At 31.3% G+C, this 20,019-nt stretch overlaps 1 protein-coding gene across 4 annotated transcripts in view; it reads left to right on the forward strand.

Moving 5' to 3' along the window:
* The window catches only part of LOC143240134 (tyrosine-protein kinase JAK2-like), a 144,190-nt gene that overhangs the window by 95,320 nt on the left and 28,851 nt on the right, over positions 1–20,019 (forward strand). For all 4 annotated transcript variants that reach the window (XM_076482077.1, XM_076482069.1, XM_076482097.1 and 1 more), the window contains 3 exons: positions 2,019–2,140; positions 6,766–6,910; positions 14,229–14,385. In XM_076482077.1, coding sequence (XP_076338192.1) covers positions 2,019–2,140; positions 6,766–6,910; positions 14,229–14,385 — 424 coding nt within the window. The remainder of the gene's footprint in view (positions 1–2,018; positions 2,141–6,765; positions 6,911–14,228; positions 14,386–20,019) is intronic.

The raw sequence follows: 20,019 nt of genomic DNA on the forward strand, positions 1-20,019 counted from the left end.
TAATTCAAATTATTATACAAGGTTCTAGTTACTTGAGCTCCCAGATCCCAGATGCACAAAAATTTGTCAGGATGCATGAGATTTGACAGTCTGGATATCAAATATGCACCACAAAATGCCCCTTTTACAAGGCAGACATAAGTATTTTGCTTTGAACTTTGTACCATAAATAACTAAACAGCAAAAGGTTTGCACACAGCTGTTTACAAACACTTTCTAACAGGTTTCATAAATGATAATAAATTGCATAAACATAAAACCAGAAGAAAGTACCAGTAGATTAACCCATTGATCTCATTTAGGTCAAAGTGTGCATGTGTTAACCTTTCACTGAGTTGCATTCAGAATTTAGTTAAACTAGTTTATGATCTGTAAAAGTGAATAAACTCAGCATTTGAACATAGATAATAAATCAGAGCTTTGTTTTATATTCTTAATTTTATAAGAAAATATTTGTAGAAATTCTTAATCTCTCCTAGTATGAGAACTGTGATGTTTGTTGTCTGTCTTTTCTCTTTAATTCTTGACACTCTTCTGTGAAATACAAAATATAATCTGAATTACTCATTATAATATTGTCATCATTTAGACAAAGCATAGTTTACATAGCCCTCATTCAATCTTATATAGTTACAGTGCATTAAAAGGAGTATCAAACCCATCTGTTACATGTTTTTCAAAGCTTGCCAAAACTTCTCTGTGATGTTTAATATTATATGACATAAAAATCAAAGTTTACCTCTGCAGAATGATGCATTATATTACATTGTTTTCCACATAGATCGCTTTTTTCCAGTTCAAACTTTATTCCCATGAGAAACATGCCTATGAATTTAGCTGAATTTTTAACAGTTTTTGTTGCAAAGTTTGAAAGCCAGAAAAGGTTGTTATAGTTTTTCAACATTGTTCTTTTTTTTTTTTTGCTTGTTATTTTTCCCTGTTATTTGGTGCATTATTTAATGCAGTAATACCATTGATATACAAATTTTATTGTATTCCCTGCTGCTACAGCAGTGAGTCTATGGATTTACAATGCTAAAATCAGGGGTTCACTTTCTCTTGGTGGACTCAACAGATAGCCTAATATAGCTCTGCTATAAGAAAAACAAGTTTCATTGACAGTTGGCAGCAAAAAAAGAAGACTTGGATAGGTATGTTATTTCTTGTTTTTCAAGTGTGTATTCTTTATTTATTATTATAAAATAAAACTAACTAAAATTGAAAATGTTTTGGGTGAGATAAAGTTGAACAAATAATTTTTTATGAGATGCAGTCACAAGTAGTCTGTGCATTACGTGAATTCAATGCTGTAATGTGAGCTGTATGTTAATTATATGGTGTTTAAAGTAGTTAGACACTGTTAAAGGGCAATAAAATTTAAGCTTAAATACATGTATACTGTTATAAGCTTTAAGCTACTTAGGAAGTCAAGTAATGACTTTGGATTAATGATACCTTAAAAACAGAAGATATTTTCATATTTTTGGAAAATCTATTCATTTTATCCTTTTGAATATTGTCCTAGTTTAACACTTGTTGCAGGTAAGCAATATGTATTGTACATTATAGATAAGTTTTTTTGTTTAGAACAAAAGTGCAGCTAACTTCTTCAATACTGATATTTCATTGATCTGAAGTGCTATTTTTCTTTTTTTTTCAAGTTTTGTATTAAATTATCTTTATGGAACTCTTGAAAAAAAAGCACAAAAACTGAGAGTCCACAACCCTTCAGCATAGGACCCTATTAAAATTCCTGATTATAATGTTTTTGTACATTTGTTTGGTACATTTAAGTTTTTATTAATATAATAACCTGAAAATAGTTTTATTATTTAGTGTAATCTTAAATGACTTGAAAAATTGTATCTTTTGTTGTAAGTTTTATATTTTTCACAACCATAACAAGAATAACATTGATAATGCTGCTCTATGTACCTTGTTGGAAGATAATGGTTTATTGTTAATATTTTGAATCATTTTATTTTCTAAGTTATAAGGAATATTTTTGATGTTTTTAGGAGGAACATGGATGTATACATGGAAAGATTAGGTGCAGAAATGTACTGGTAGTATCACACACAGAAAATTCCTTCAGAGTCAAACTTGCTGATCCTGGAGTATATTCTTATTCATTATCTGAGTATGTATTGAGTTCTTAAATTTACAAAACTGGATATTTCTGACTGATTTTCAAAGTTTTTAGAAACACAGAAATACAGATTTTGATGTATTTGTATGAATTATTATTTGCAAATCAGATATTAACCACTTATAAAAACTATTTAAAAAAAATTGTTGTGACTAATTTGTCCAACTTTTTTAGATTGAGACCCTGTCTTTGTTTAATAGATTACTTGCCCAAATCTCACAATATAAACCCAGCATAGACATAAAAGGGAAAAAGTGAAGGAGCTTACTCAACAGTAAAATTATGATAATTAAAATAATGTATTAAAATAAGAGGAAATCTTCAGTAGCTGAAGCACTTCAATTTCTTTTAGACAGAATTAGAGTAAATTAATCTGTGAGACTTTTTTTTATTTTCATTTTTATTAGTTATATTTTTATATGCCAACAATACAAAGTGTGGGAAAACCAATTTGTTTCAAATACTTAACAGGAATCTCTATCAGCATACTTCAGATTGAAAGTATTTTAGGTGGGATTTGGGTAAAATTAATCAATGAAACCTTGGGCATGGCCAAATGCATCAATCAAAAGGGTTTGATCTCCTGAGTCCGAAACTGCAATTAGATCTGAAATTGGTCAAGAAATGGTAGAGCTATAGCTAAAAGTTTTTGCTTGAAAAATACTTCTGAGCCATTCTATGAGCTGCTGTGCCATGGCTAACAAAATGTAACTATTTACTTATCAATTATAAAGGGATTTGCCCTTGCTTTATGTTTTAAAGAATGATGCATTATTACTTTCACAAAATGGTTATCATTGTTTCTTTCTTTTTTTTTTTACTTATATATATATATATATATACAAGTTTAAATACCATCATATTTATTTATTTTAATGAAAAAAGTTATAGGTTTTATCTTTGTGTTTATGTTGCTACTTTGAAAGTACCTTAAGATCCAATACATAAGTGACAGGTTCAGGTTTTGAAACTGATACAGATTAAGGTATTATTAACTATCGTGCATAAAAACAGATTACAGTGTTCTGTTGTTATTAAATATAGGTACTGTTTTATGCTATATAATTTTAATACATATAACCCAACCATTTGTATCACAAAAAGTGCCTTTATGTTTGTTCTTTTTTACTCTTTGAGTTAATGTATTCTAAGTAGTTTCTCTTTTTATAAAATGTATATAAGTGAATTATTTAGATACCAGGAATTTTGTTACCAAGATGTATAACATGTCTGGAACTTTAGGTGATTTGCAGCTTTTCTTAGTTTCAGATTATGTGACTTATTATGGCCTGGTAAAAGTTTGAGAATGTCAAGTTAATCCTGCTATTCCCGTGGTTCTAGACTATTTGGACACCCTTTAGATAATTGTATTTTTAAAAATAGTATATGTGTATGTTCTGTTATATGTTTAAATTTATTAACATATTTGTTTGATCAATGTAAACTTATGATGTTTTGTATTGTGCAATTATTTATTAACTTTGGAAATTTCTTTTATTCTAAATCATATTCACCTCCTTTCACACTTACAGATATTACTTGATTGTCAGGGTTTCTTACTTGCTCTAGTCTTTTGTACCTCACTTAATTGCCCTCTGCAATATTTTTCTTGTGACACTATCCATCTACATTAATGCACCATTTTTCTTGATATCAACTGAATATAAGCACCAGTAACAGATTTCTCAGTGATACAAATTATTCAGAGATACTTTGAGCATTTTATTTGTTAATTAGTTGATTTAGCTGGTTTTATTTTTTTTTAATGTTTAATAAACTGATCTACAGTATAAGTTTGCACAGTGTTATTTCCAGCGCTGAGATAAATTTGGTCTTTCCTATCCCACCTCTGACAGCTAAAGTTGCACAACATTTTTGGGGCATAGGGGTCACTCTTGGTTGAAACTGTCAGTGAGATAAAAAGATATATTTGGTTCTCTGGTATTTCACTGGTATTTGACATTCTGACTGAGAACTTAGATTCACTTTTTCTGTGCCTTCCTTAAGTCTGTTGGCTTTTCAGTCCTCCTTTGACACTGTGGTATGTTTACAGACTTGCAGTACTTGAATCTGGGGTTTGATTCCCTATGGGACAGTGGTAAGTCAGCAAACTTGCAATGCTGGAATCCAGGTTTCGATTCCCTGTAATAGACACAGAAGATAGCCCAGCAAAATAAACTTACCTTACTCTCCATCCACAGACATTGTAGTTCATGCAGAGAGATTACTTCTTAGTTATGTGAAGGGACAGTTGTGCTTTATCTAACACTAAAAGGCAATGGCTCATAGTCTGGTTTCTTTAGGGGTTGCTCTGGTAGTTCTGTGGTGTTGTCTTGTGTTTTTCATTAAGAGGACCTGGGTCCAAATCTCCTTGTTTTCAAATCTTGGACCTTCTTTCTTGTGACCCCACCTTTCAAATTACCCAATTAGCTTGCCATATTCCAAAGGTGATGAATTCAATTGCAGATCAGTTGTCTAATTCATATTCTTCCAACATAGTAGATGTTGCATATCAAGGATTTGTTAGATTGGCTTTAATTTTGCAACTCTGATTGTGGGTAGGCCATTCAACACCCAGATACTGGCAATTTGGTCTCTAGTACCTCACCTTCAGACTTTGGAAGTTGATGCATTCCATCAGAACAGAACAGGATTATACCTCTAGGCTTTCCCTCCAATTCATATGTTACCCAGGGTACTAACTATGATTTGTTCTAACTCATTGTCAGGTCCTGTTGATAGCACCAGATTGGCAGCTACATCTTGGTTTGTGCTTCTGCAATATTTTCTCTCACTTTCTATGGAGGCAGCTAGGATCTGACATGGTACACCTAGCTAACCAGAAGCTCAAATTTCAAGCATAGAAGTTATGCAGTCTTTCTCATAGCACTGAGGTTTAATTTATAGGATTGGCATATCTCTGTCTCAGTTGTTACTTAGTCTTATGATGGACGTTTCACATGTTGGCAACGAACCCACTTTGATCAGCATTGCCAATCTGAATTAGCATTTGACCTAGCTCTTTGGTGGGGTCTTAAAGGTTTTGTTATCCTTGCTAATGCCTTTAGAAATGCTAGATAATGACTTTTCACTCTGGCCTCTTTTTGAAGGCAAGGAATCTTCTGTGAGTCGTGCCTAATCAGATTTGTCACATTTCTGTGCCCTTAGTAGCCTGGTTGAATTGTCCTCTGGAGGACATTATTGTATAGACTAGTATGTGGGACCTCCCTCAGTACTTTTATCTTGTATTCTGTTACTATCCTAACCACTTCCACTAGATTATACAGAGGGATGAGTATTTTCACAACTACCTTTCAGGATCCTTTACCTCATTTTCACAAGGATCCACTTTGTGGTGAGTGTTGCCCAGAAAGTTGTGCTTTTATCAAACTAATTCCACACCTGCAACCATTAATTCAATATACTTTATATAGGCTGCAGCAGGATCTGTAGAAATGAAGTGTTCCATAAGACCGCCTAGAAGCTGACTGGATGGTATTATTGTATTATGCTTGAGAGTTCTGTAGATATTGAGGGTAGCTTAGTTTTTCCATAAAAAATATTGTATTATTATTTATAATATCAATTAAATGTGTGGATGATGGGAGTTTTACTCTGAAGAATGTTAACAGGTTGGTTTAATTCTACATTAAAGTTATTTTTAAATATTAATGGTTACTGCCTTCCCACAACTGGCTGCAGACAGCAAAAGGCAATCAGAGTTGAGATTTGTGGGGTTTTCAACTCCTGTCCCTTAGCTGCTTCTCTTTAGTTATGACCACAGGACTTAAGGAAAATGGCAAAGAATGATAATGGAGGCCACTATTTTGAGTTTCAATTTTATGTTGTTTCTGGAGTATACTTGTATATATACATAGAGAGAGACAGATTGTGGTCTAACTGCTCTAATCAGCAGTGTTTGAAATAAGGACTATGACTCTATAATTCCAACTCTGAATTGTAGAACGTTGGCTGTTTGGTTGAGACCTATCTAATAGTGATGACAAATCATGTAATATTTCACCAACAGTGCATAAAGTAAGTTCTGGATGGTGAGCACACATGTTCTGGATATAGTACAGTTTCTCAGCTAGGTGCCAATCTACTATTGAAACACCCATGATCTATATGGATGTTTTCTATATGGATGATGCCCTCACTGGCCCTTTCACCTTATCATTGCAGAATTGTAGCTATAGATGTGAGTGGAGGTAAGTATGTTTCAGAAATTAACATCTTCATAAATCAAAAATGTATCTTGAACAATACTTGCCTTGTCTCCCACTCTTCCTACCCACTAAGAGAAGGTGTAAGATACCAGGATTGAGTCAATCACAAACAAGTTATAACATTATATGAATAAGGTGCTTATATACAGTAACAACATGGGTGGAGAATGTCACAACACAAATATTGCTGAGGGCAATTTATGAACATCAAATTTCTTAATTTATTAAAAATGTAAGACTAGCAATCTGGGATAGAAGCCATTCTTAAAATTAACAGCTAGGTTCAGTGACAAGGCAAATAAAAATTCACACATATTATTGTGCTCTTTTGTCACAAATCTCTTAGCAGCAGAATAAATATCATACATTTTTCAAACTATTTTCCAGTATACACTGGATTCCACCGGAGTGTTATGCAAAATTTACTCTTGTCAGTAAATCTTCTGCAGCTGATGTGTGGGCATTTGGGACAACTGTATGGGAAATTTTTTCATATGGACAAAAACCTCTTGATGGTACAAACCCTTCTGAGGTAGGCCTATGAAAAGTAATTATATACATGTATATTTTAAAACATTATTTATATTTGTTACATTTATGTCACTTCTAAATCACACATTTTGTGTGATTTTTCATAAGTTAAAGTTATTTCAGATGCTTGATACCTTATGGTCAGCTAATTTTATTATTTATTTGTTCAGATCTGATCTCAGGATCATTTAAATATGTCTTTATGTAGTATTTAAGTGATATTTTGTTCTTATTCTATGAAGAACATGAGTAGAAAATATACTATCAGGTCGTCCCTTAAGTAATGTCCGATTTTAGTTTCAGAAAAAAGAGAAAGAATTTCAAACACTTTTTAATGTTATTTAATCAATAGTATATGTTCCATTATTATTAATTACTTCCTGCCAATGATTCACAAGCTTTTGAATGCAACTTCTATACAATTCTTGTGGTTTGGAGGAAAAGAATGTAGAGATGGTAGTTTTGACATCTTCAAGTGTTCCAAGCTCTTTTTCCATCAAGATATTTCTGCAAACTTTGGAATAGATGATAATCAGATGGAGCAAAGTCTGGAGAATAAGGAGGATGTGGAAGTTTTTCCTGGTCTTGTTCTTCAGTCTTTGCAGATGTGATTCATACTGTATGGGGTCGTGCATTGTCCTGGCTTAACACAACACCTTTACAATTGATCAAAGCAGGCCTCTTTTCTTTCAGTGCAACATTCAAGTGCTCTAACTGTTGACATTAGAAGTCTGATGTAATTGTTACATTGAGTAGCAGCAACTCAAAGTGGATCACACCAACAATATCCTACCAAACACTTAACAAGTCTTTCCTAGGGTGGAGGTCCATTTTGGGATGTGCTTTAGCCAGTTTAACTGCACTGAGCCATTGTCTGCAGCACTTAACATTTTTGTAATATATTCATTTTTCATTTCCAGTCACTAACCTGTCCAAAAATGGTGAGTTATGTTCACAAGAGTGCAGAGAAGTGCATATATCCACTCTTGCTCTTATGTTGGCTTCTGTCAAATCATGGGGGACCCATTTTCCAAGTTTTGACATCTTTCCAAGCTGTTGAAGATGACTGTGAACTATTGAATGGGTTGAATTAAGCTTCTGCCAGTTATTCAACTGTTACAGCTCAATCTTCATCAAGTGCAGCTAACAGGAAGTCATCATGAAACTCAACAGGATGACATGAACGTGTCACATCACTTGAGCTGTAGTCACCTGATCTGAACTTCTGAAACAACCTTTGACATTTTCTTTCATTGAGAGACTCTACACCATAAACACCTTGAATGTTTCATGTAGTTTCTGCTGCACTATTGCCTTTTTTAAACTCTTAAGGCAATATATGCCTAATGTGCTTTTCAGACACATCCATCTTCATGTTTATTTGATTAATGATCTGAGAAAGTGGAGTTGGGTTAGTTTCTTTTATTTGTTGAACATTTTTATGCATGTCCTACTACATATTTTAGTCATTAAAGCCTTATACAATGAGAGAAATTAAGATGCACTTTGTGTATTAAAGTTTCAGACATTACTTATGGGATGACCTCTATAGGTCCATTTGCAGAATCTGATCATACACTGTATAAAAGTTATATTGAAATATATAATGCAGTGAAATTTTTAAATTAAAAATTAATTTAATCAATCATAATTTCATTCCATTTTTTAAATTATATATAACATGGAAGCTTAAATTTTACTATTGTGGATGTTGTGTAGAGTGCTTGTGAATAACTAGGATCCATGGATCGTGGTTAAGAATCAAAGATCTACAAGTAACTTTGTTCAGTAGACAAACATAAATATACATTAGGGAAATTGGATAAACAGTTTCTTGAAGACTAGACTAAAGTTGTAACAGTTTGTCAACAGACTGTAGTATCTTGCAAAGTAAGCATTGGATGAATGTAATTACAACACCTGTTATTGCATTAACTGGCCTTAGCATCAAATTACTAACTAAGCATAACATGGAAAAGTAAGGAAACTCAAAGAAGCCTCTTACATAAGAAGTTTCAAAGTGATCAAGACATGACTATCAATCAAGTATTATCTCCATTTCTTTTCCAAGAGTACAAAAATTAACAAAAATATCTTCCTTCAAACAAAAAATCAACTATTTCTTGAGTTGTCCTTCACAGTTGGTTTCTAATGACATTTTGTCTTGGTTTGTTTCACTTGCCATTTTACACTTTTTTGGATTCCTTGCTCCTTATCTCTAAGTCTTTCACTCTTATGGCCAGACATTTCTCTTATTCAGATAGTCACATGACAGATACAGCAGATTCAAATTCATGGTGGAATGGAACATATCAGCACTACATTTTGACTTTATATGGCATTTTATAGATGGAGCAATGCCACCAAAAATTCATTATTTTGGGGAATAGTATGTAACAGTCTTTCAAGACACAAAGAGTGCATGTGCTCACATCATAAAGATGTGGTTAGTTCTTGGATTTAGAGTTTATAAGATGAGGATATCTAATGTACTGAATGACATTGGGGAAAACAAAGGAATGTGTATTAACTTATGACATCAGGCCTATCCAGAAAGAGACTTGCAACAAATCATATCAAAACCATAGTAAGCAGAGTGTGAATCCTTAAACTCAGTGGCCAGTTGCAAAAGCCATCCATATGCTAGAGGCAACAGTATGCAACATATTATAAACTATCTCATTCTGAAAAAGATACACAAACTGCTTCCATGATATATATGTTCAACTATTGCATAACTCAAGTAGTTGGAGAATGAAATGGGTATTTAATTATTTGACACAGAGACATACTGGTCAAGGGCTAGGCACAGCTATTATGTTTTTTTTTTCACAAACTGTTGAAATGGTGCTGGGAAACTCTTTCCTTCATACATTAGATGGATTATGGAAACAAGCAGGACGTGGTCATACAGTGGATGAAACAACCTTACAAGAACACTTTTTTTTGTTTCACTGGAAACCAAGATGCAGGCTTGCTATCAAGACACACAATTATGTTCAACATGACCAGATCTGGTAAAATGGATCTTAGTGATATGACAGACCTCCAAAATCATTTTAATATAATATAATCAACCTCTGTATTACATTGTATAACTCAATGATGTTTGATCTGATGAAAATCTGTGTCAGAAGTTCAAAACATTATTTCTAACTTATCAGGCAGATGCAGTCCATAAACATTTCCAGTCAAGTATTACAGTTAGTTTAAACATTGTTAAAAAAATCTGTATGAGTGCTTCTTAGAGAATAGACTTCAAAACAAGTACAAACTCAGTAGCAGATGTTTTGCAGTAAATGCAGTGATCTCCTTGATTTAATTTGAACTATAAGCTTAAACACTGAACCACAATCAAGTTTAATTTTATTACAAATATTGAAGAAAAACTTCAAGCAAGTAATTTGAAGTTTGTGAATAATATTTTTTGAACATTGTATTTTTCTAATACTTTTTACTTCTTTGTTATAGTACTGAGTATCTGTATTGGTTTCTTCTACTTCAGTGAAATATGTGTATCTAAGTATATTTTACTGAAAAAAAAAAAAAGAAATACTTAGAATATATTAATGATTGATTCTACATATATGGATGGTTCAAAGTAGACATGCCATGACTTTTTTTTTACAGTTACATTCAAAATGTAATTAACCAAATGTATTATCATATGTCTATAAATGTGACAACAAAACATAGTGTATAGCTCAACTTTAAATATAATTTTTAATTTCAAAAAGAAATATTTAAATAAATTCTTATTCTTCACTTCTTTGTGTCATGTGATGCTTTTGTACTCCATGTTACAAAATTTAGATTTTAATTTTCAACACGATCTTCCGAGTTTTCTATAAATTATACTGCAGATACTGAATATGATAAATGTGTATTAATAGCTTCCAAGCTTTTTGCTCTTCTGAGATATAAATGATAAAATGAAACCAAGGTCACTAGTGTTTCAGACACTATTTGTAATTCTTAGTTTCATTGTTTGACTTTGTGGTGTTTGGCTCGACCAGTTAACAGAATATTTTTAACCCACTTTTTTGTTCAGTCAGAAAGCAATTATATTTTAGTTGTTTTAGGATATTCTATTTTTTGAATTCTAAATTGCATGTTTGAAATAAAAAATAATTATATTTTGGAACATAACATCATTTCAAAAAAAAATACTTATGCTATTTCAGCTTTTGAGGCCAAAAGATGACTTCATGTGTAATTATTAAATTTATTATTTTTGTGTATAACATTTTATTTACCTTTATTAAAATAACTAAAATGTAGAAATTAGTCATTTGTTAGGTAAGATAAAAATCTAAATGAAAAACTAAGTAAATATAAAAATTACTTGTGATACTTTTATCATAGCATCTGGACATCTTAAGTATTGATTGTAATTTAACAGCAATGTGCTTTTAACTCAGTTTTTGTTTATACAAAGCTTTTCAAGCTGTGGTAAAAGGTTTTCTGCATATTCAAAGAGAATCTGGAGTGCAAGTTTAAAGCAATAAAAATAAATGAAACTAGATTTGCAGTATCTTTTAGCTTTGTAAAAAATGGTGTATAATTGTCTGTTACAATATGCAATCATTTTACAAACAAAGAAAAGGGTGATTTAGAATTATTTCATATTTTCAACTTTTAGTTTTACTGTAAATTTCTAATTTTTCTATAGCTGATGTTGGAGTAGAGAAAATAATGCATAGTTTTACTGATTAAAGCTTGATATTTATTTAAGAGTTTCTAGAGGTCATGAAAATGAAAACCTAAAGATGGGAAATGTATTTTTATTGCTAACATGAAAATTACCTTTCATACAGACCAGTTAAAGTTTAAGTCAGAATAACACCATAAATTTAGTGACAGTTTTCTAGTAAAAATACCTTGTTTGTCAGATTAAGTCACCTTTTCTGTTAATGTGCTGCCTTTCCAAGTTCTTGTTTGGCAAGCTTGTATTTGTCACTGTTGTTGATCTCAATCACCCTACATATTCTTCGGGACACTGAGAAATTTCTTGTGATAGAATACGATACATTGTGTCCACAAATAGAAGTAACACATCCAACCCAGATATGAGGAGATTTATCAAACACTCTGTAGATCCCTATTTCATTACTTTAAATGCTTTCATCACATTATAGCAAATTCATCCCTGTTAGTTTTTTCAGAACTAACAAACTTTGCAAGTTCTGCATTGTAGTGTGAATTATCTATTCTGCCAAATCATCAGAAACAGCAACTGAAGTTAGTTCCCTGACCCATATAAGTTTCTTCTGATGCTCTAAATCATTCTCTCCAGTTCTCATCACATCCATAATGGTATGTGCTAGCATTTCAACCACTGAATAAGCTTTTGATCACTTCAAGTAGTTAATATTGACAAATTTGTCTCTTTCTGTCTCTGGGAGTAGACCAGCAATAATCAAGGCTATCCTTTACATAAGAGAATTAACAGTTTTAGAGTTTATCTTGTCTTAGTCAATTTTTCTTCAGCACAGTACACATTATACAGCACTCACACCAATGCTGAAAGTCTTAAATCACTTATGGACAGGAGAATGATCATCATAACTTATCTTAAGTACAAATTACATTTTGTTTTTACTAATCTTTGTGTTATGCAAAGTTCAGAGTAATCCTTGCAGCAGAGTTCTTGGGACCACTGACTGCAGTACTTTTGGAATACCACACTTCTTAGATTGATAACAGTGGAACAGTACACCTTCTTGCACTTGTATCTTTTCAGAAAAGGTGCCATAGGTTACATGCATCCATGCTGTTTTCTTTTACTAGTGCTGGTCAAATTTATATTATTGGACAGCAACAAGTGTTCAAACTGGCTCAAGGTTCTTTAGTTGCTCATCCAAAATGTACTCCTCCTAGTGTAGTGGATGTAATTAGGTTGCATCATCTTCTGGTAGAATTACAACTACAGTTGTCAATCCATGCTTCTTCCTCTGATGATATGTCTGAATTGGTCACTTTAAAAGTATATCACCATCACCATGGGCACTGCTTCCATGAGAATGAGGATGTGCCCCTCTTATTTAGAACTAGTCTTTTTTTTTTTTACTATCTCATTGAACAGCATGTATATGATCTGCTTGGCTTTGTTTCCAAAGCCCTGTATTCTGTGCCTTAGCATTCCTCTTATAATCTTAATGGATGCAGCTGAAAATTCAGTGGGCAGCTGCTGTTTGTGGTCCATCATTACAGTGATGAGCTACCCTAGGTACCTCATTGTACAGTCTCCTGCACAACCCCAAATATTGCAGGAAACCTTTCAATCCTACAAGGTATCTCATCTGTTTCAAATTGTGAAATCATGAAGCAACAGCATGCTTATGTAATGTATTATAGTTAAAATGTGATTGTATTTTGCAGAATACTGTTTCACTAAAATAAACTGAAGACGGTTTACTTTGTTAAGGCCAATTTTATATTCTTTGATACTGTAACATGACTGCACATATGCCATATTATAGTAACTTTTGTTATGTTAGTTAGACATGGCTTAAAGATCAGTGAAGTAAAAAAAATAATAAATATATGTAGATGTATAATGTAATGAGATTTAAGCTATTAAGTCAAATTGACCAAACTTGTACAGAAGTACAATAGGCAAAATAACAAAATATGAAGTTCTTTAAAAAAAAAAAGATAGTTATTTGTAGGTTATTAGGGGTTATAAAGAGTTTGCATGTGAAATTTGAAACTTTTTGATACAAAAGTATTTTTAATCTAAATATCAAAATTACTTTGCATGTTGAATTTTCAAAATTTGAAAAAAGCAAAAAGACAAACAAATTGTAACATAGAAAATCTTAAAACTTAATTTTAAAAAAAATCTGGTATTTTGAGTGCTGAAGCCTTATTGATAATATGTAAAATTTTGTAAAGATATGCATGTTATATTAAAAGTTATGGTACGAAAACTATGACAAGTACGAAATGATTAAGAGGTTGGTCCCTAGAACTGAGCCAGTAATGAGAAAGCTAAGTCTGATAATCTTGAATCAGTGGTAATCTTTTTCCTAGTACATGTTTTATCATTTTTATTGCGTTTTTGTCACTATTTCAAATATGCGTGCAACTGGGGCTGGGTCATTATGCTACTGATAATATTATAACACACAAAGCATGTTAAATGAAAAAAGGTGTACTCACCAGTTGTTATTGCAAATCATATTAGTTTTAGGAGTGTTTATGAGTCTGTTAATGTCCAGGTAGGTATCTACAAAACAGATATTATTAGAAATATCATGTGTATCTTTAAATCTTCAAATTTTCTATTTTAAAAACAATATATTTGTAATGACCAGGCAAAAGATTTATACCAAAAGGGTGTTCATTTGCCATCTCCTCTTGGTTGCCATGCTGATATATATAAACTGATGCTAGAATGTTGGTCGAGGGATCCAGATATACGCAAGCAACCACAAGCAATAGTACGAGACATCTATCAAACGTTGTATGAAGGTAAAAGTTTTTCTTATAATTTCTTCAGCGTGATAGGTGTATATCAGGCTGTTGCATATGAAATGTCAGGTTTTCATGTGCAAATCTGAAACTTGATTTTTAGTGGCTGAAAGAGAAGCATTATCATAAAGTTATCAGAATAATATAGTATGTTGTCTGATTCATTTCAAGCTCACTTTATTTTTCTCATTTTAGAAACTAAATCATCTTTATATTGATTTTTGTCACCATGGATAAAATCAATGTTCATGTAATTTTCTTGTACGAGTTCAAGCTTGGTCGCAGCGTGGCAACAGCAGCTTGTAATATCAGTCATGCATTTGGAGGTGGCACAGCTAATGAATGTGCATTGGTTCAGGATATTTCACTCTGATGGCACAAACCTTGAAAATGAGCCTTGGGGCTGCCCTCAGCAAGCCATTAATGAGGAGGAATTTAAGGTCTTAGTTAAATTAGATAGTCAACAAATCATTCAACAAATCATAAGGGAACTTACTGACAAATATAGTGTTTATTATTCAACATTTTCCTGACATTTTGAAGTAATTGATAAGATGAAAAAGCTCGATAAATGGTATCTCATGAACTGACTGAAAACCATCCAACAAGGTGAGTTGAAATTTGTTCTTCACTCCTTACTCTAAAAAAAATGACCTGTTTTTTCCTAGAATTATCACCCGTGATGAGAAATTATTCTTTATGACAATTGATGATGATTCGGACAGTGGCTTGACTATGAAGAAACATCAAAATATATGTCAAAACCAGCTCATCACCCTAAGAAGCTTATGGTCAGTGTTTGGTAGTCATCAGCAGATTTTGTCTATTATTATCATTCTTAAACCAAGGAGAAACAATCACAGCAGAGAAATATTGTTATGAATTTGAAATTATGCATCAAAGATTGTCATGAAAACATTCAGCAGTCGTGAACCTATACTGCTTCAAGACAATGATACGTTACCACGTCTCATGTATTACTGTCCAAAAACTAAAAAAAATTTCAGTATGATACTTTACCTCATTCACCATATTTACCTGATCTTCCCTTACAGATTATTACTTTTTTAAGCATATACACTTTGTTTTTTAAAGAAAAAGTTTGCAAACCAAAGGCCAATTGAAAATGCCTTTGAAGACTTCATTGCATCAAAGGATGTCTAATTCTATAATGATGGCTTTTATAAACTTACAACTTGTTTGCAGAAGGGTATTGGGTCTAAAGGAGCTTATTTTGTTAAAATTTTATATGCAATAGCCTGATATATGTATGTAATTCTTTTACTTTTAAAATGTAATTATCTGTATGTCTTATTAATTTATATATACTAGTGATACATATTTTTGGTTTGTATTCATACATTTGTTATTTATAAAATTTGAGATATTTATTTTGTTCACAAAAAATTATAAAAATGGTGGAAGTTTTTATAGATATACTTACAAAAATTCTAGAACTGATACATATCTGTTTAGATAGGAAATTGGACATATGTGGTGAGATTTGAAAGTGTCTCAAATCTGAGAAAAGTATAAGATATGCTGACCGCAAATAATTTAAGATTTTTCTTATTTTTGTGTGATATGCAGAGAAAAGAATCATTGAACCATATATGGATATTTATGTTGATTAAATTAATTTAGTCAGTTAACTGGCACATAATGTGTGCCTGTGTCAAGAAGTAGGTGTGTGTTTTTAGAATTTCTTTCTTATTAGAAGGTATTTTTTCAGGGTGATGAAATTTATTCATCTTCATATAAAAAGCTATATGAAAATGTCTAAGTACCCTTAAATGAGTACTGTGTTGTAATTCTTGACATTGAATATAAAGTTTAAAAATTCTAACTATAATAATGACAAGGAGATTACCAGCATATACTGGATGACTTAAGTTGCACGCAGATTAACTTTACAACTTTATAGAAACACAACTGAATTAAGTCGTGATGTTGAGCTGAATTTACACAACGGTATTTAGGTACATTTTCATTGTAAAAAGGGATAATAAACTTAAAAGCACATGCCATTTTATATGTTAATACTATTAGCAAAATAAAATTACAAACTTTCCATAGCCAATACATTTTGTCTGAGGTTATAATTATGGAAGATGAATCATGAGAGGCAGGTTATTAGAAACAGTTCATTGTTGTTGTTTTTTTCAACCATTGGTTAGGGAACATACCAAGAACAATGTCATTTTAGGTTTGTTGTTAACATCTAGTGAAGAAATGGTTTATAAAGTTGACGTTGGTGAACAGCTGGTACAAGTGGTCATTGCTTAATTAGATTTGCTATTTTTATGCTTATTGAGATAAGGAATAAGGATTTTTGTTTCAAATTTCAAAAAAGCTAAATTTGAAGTGATGGAACAAGAATTGGGAAACTCAGTTTGTTGGGGATACAGTTAATGTGTGGAAAATTTTGGAAAAATAAATTCTTAAATATTCAAGAATACCGGTATGCTAATATTTGTTGATTATGGATTAGCTGAGGTAATGAAATTTACTTTTTCTTCATATTAAAGTGGAATGTCTCAGGGCTATGTCATGGGACCTTTGTGTTTTTTTATTTACATCAATGACATGGATAAAGGAATGGTTAATAGATTATTTAAATTTACTGCTAACATTAAAGTCTTAGGTTTTTGCTCTCTGTGAGAAATTGGATTATTTTGTGAATTGGGCATATAAATAGTAGTAGTTTTTTTAATTTTAATAAATGCAAGATAATACATGTAGGTTATCACAGTAAGAAGTAAGAAAATAATTTTGATGGGAAGAACTGTTATGAAAAAAAAAGATCTTGGTGTTTTGACTTATTAATTTCATAAGTCATCCAACCACTGTGTTGTTGCTAGTGGTAGAACAAATAAGATTTTAGGTTGTTATCTACAGAAATATTAAATACAAATATAAAGAGATTTTAATTTCATTGGATAAGTTACTGGTAGGCTACTGTTTTCAGTTCTTGGTTCCTTACTTTAGAAATTATATTAGATTGTTGGAAAGGGATCAGAGGATGGCTACTAGGATATGATGATAGGTTAAGATCTCTAAACTCCTTTACTCTTGAAAACAGAAGAGTTAAATGGGATGTAATTGAGGTGTTTCAAATTTTTAGGTGAAAATGATGAACTAGGAGATGCAAATATAAATTTTGGCAAGGTAGGAGTCATCTTCATCAAAGAAAGCTTAATTTTACTAACTTTATGTTAGGCCTATGGAATGGGTTGCCTTCAGCTTTGGTGGATGTAGTTAATTTAAGGGAGTTTAAGGAGAACTTTGGAAAAATATCTGAATGATATAGGCTAGTATTTTGTTTTTTTAGGAGGAGAGGGTGTTAGTTTAATTTAGTGGATAAAACATCCCAGATGGACCAAAAGTTCCTTTGTTGTCCTTCAACTTTATATATTGTGCTATCTGTACAACATTACATCCATCTTAAAAGATTGTTTTTAAAAAAATGTTGAACCTTTCCTTAAAAGTGGATTATGAATTATATGCAGTTGAAAAGAAAGCTTTTGACTGTTTGTAGGAATTATGAAAGTGTAAAGTAAGTTTAAATTACTCATTACAATATAGATAGTATTTAGGCAAAATCTAATTTTTATATCCTTTAGTCTTATTTATTCATTGACATGAATTATAAAAACATAACTTGCCACAGCTATCTGTCACATGTGTTATACTATCCATTACCAACAGAAAGATGAAGTTCTAATCTATCAAATGTTACATAATGACACATTGTTTGAAGTACAGATTATATTACCTATTTTGACTTCAGTTTTGAAAGTTTTTCTTGCAGTGCTTAGATTGAGAAGTTTTGGGAATTATTTTAAAGCTCTTATACTATGCCTAGAAAGCCAGTTAAATGGAGATAGTTAAAGGACACTGTTTGCTTTTTCATGTTGTTACTCTGTTCTTATATGCATTGTATATGTGAATTAAAATTACTTAGTGAACTAGTGCCATTGGTATAAGAATGTACGCTTAAATTTCACCAACAACAAATAGTAAAATATAAAAAAGGGGTAGATCAAAGGTAAGAACTGTTTTTCTTCTTCTTCATTTATATTTTTCATTTATTATTATAAAAAATAAGTCAAATGTAAGAATTAGAAACGTATAAGGCTAGAATAAGTAAAATATTAAAATATAATAATAATTATAAAACTTCATGAATTACATCACTCAAAACAATAATGTAAGCTACATGCCCAGGTTTATGTGGCAGGATTATTAGTTATGTATGGTTCAAAGAACAATAAAATAAAGTATAATTGGATGTAAATAGTTATGAGATTTAAAATATTTGGTATAACAGTTATATTTTCTTGTTACAATTAACAGGCATTCTAGATAGAAAAAGGTTTGTATGGTAGTTATAAGGTTCATCAAATCAACCTCAACTGTAAACTTAGGGTAGAGAATAACAGGTAAAATATACCAAAAACAAAATTTGACATTTCTTCAGGGGGTTTTAAATTTTGTGAAAAGGAAACTTAAAAACTTTCGGAAGAAGAAATATTTTTGTGATAATAACATAAAAATCATCTTGCGATTAGAGCAGTCAGTGCTCTGACTTCATGCATTCGCTGACAAATCTTTAGAAAAAATAATTCATTGCAAAATTTGATTTTTTTGTTTACAATAGGCTTGTAGTGTTTACTGAAAGCTTGTGACATTTTGTAAATATACACAAAACATTGAGAGTTATGTTATAAAAAGTCTGATGATTACATTGTGGTTCCAAGGTCAATGACATTTACCACCTTTGGAAAGAGTTAATAAAATAAGTTACACTTACAAATTCTAAATATGTATCAATTTATTGATTTTATATTTTGTTCAAAATTAGTTAATACATTTACATGTGGTTAAAAGGCTGATGCAACTACATGGATGAAGAATATTGCTTTGAAAGTGTTTTCAGAAAATTGTGTAGCTTAGTAAAAGTTAGTATTTGTCATAACATTCTCCACAATACAAGTTCAAAATTGTAATAGGTGTGGGTTACAATATAGAAAAAGTAGATTTGTAGTTTTTTTAGTACTAAGGAACTTAGATATGTGATTTATAAACTATGATATAACACAATGTAAAAAAAACACATTAATTTTCATCTTATTCAGCATTAAATAATATAGTTATGTAATTATAAACTAAAAGCATTACACATTGTTCAACATTAATTTCAGGATTCAGTTTTGATGGACATTAGGCCCATTCATGAACATTTTGGTAATTTGATATGCAGAACATGTAAGCCATAACAGAAAGTAAATACTTTGTCAACAAGTACTAAATAATAGTCAAATTATTATATTATTTGCTTCACTTGGAGCTTATTGTTGGCTTATTCTTTAAATAAATGTAAAAATGTACAGTACTAATGAAATAAAGAAATTCTGCTACAGTTAACTGACTTTTTGTTTTTTGTTTGTCTGCTAGTTTGTGTATTTTTTTTAGTGATACAAATATTGTTATGTTATGTGCACGAAAACTTCTGTCAGAAAGAGAAAGAAACTGTTATAATCATAGAGGTAATTAAATTCTAGCATTTTATGTATAAATCCACAGTGCTTTCACCACGTTTTATTGTACTATACAGGATGAAAGCAAATAAAT

This window comes from Tachypleus tridentatus, chromosome 2 (genome assembly GCF_004210375.1).
Source record: "Tachypleus tridentatus isolate NWPU-2018 chromosome 2, ASM421037v1, whole genome shotgun sequence".
In the NCBI taxonomy this organism is placed as follows: Eukaryota; Metazoa; Arthropoda; class Merostomata; order Xiphosura; family Limulidae; genus Tachypleus; species Tachypleus tridentatus.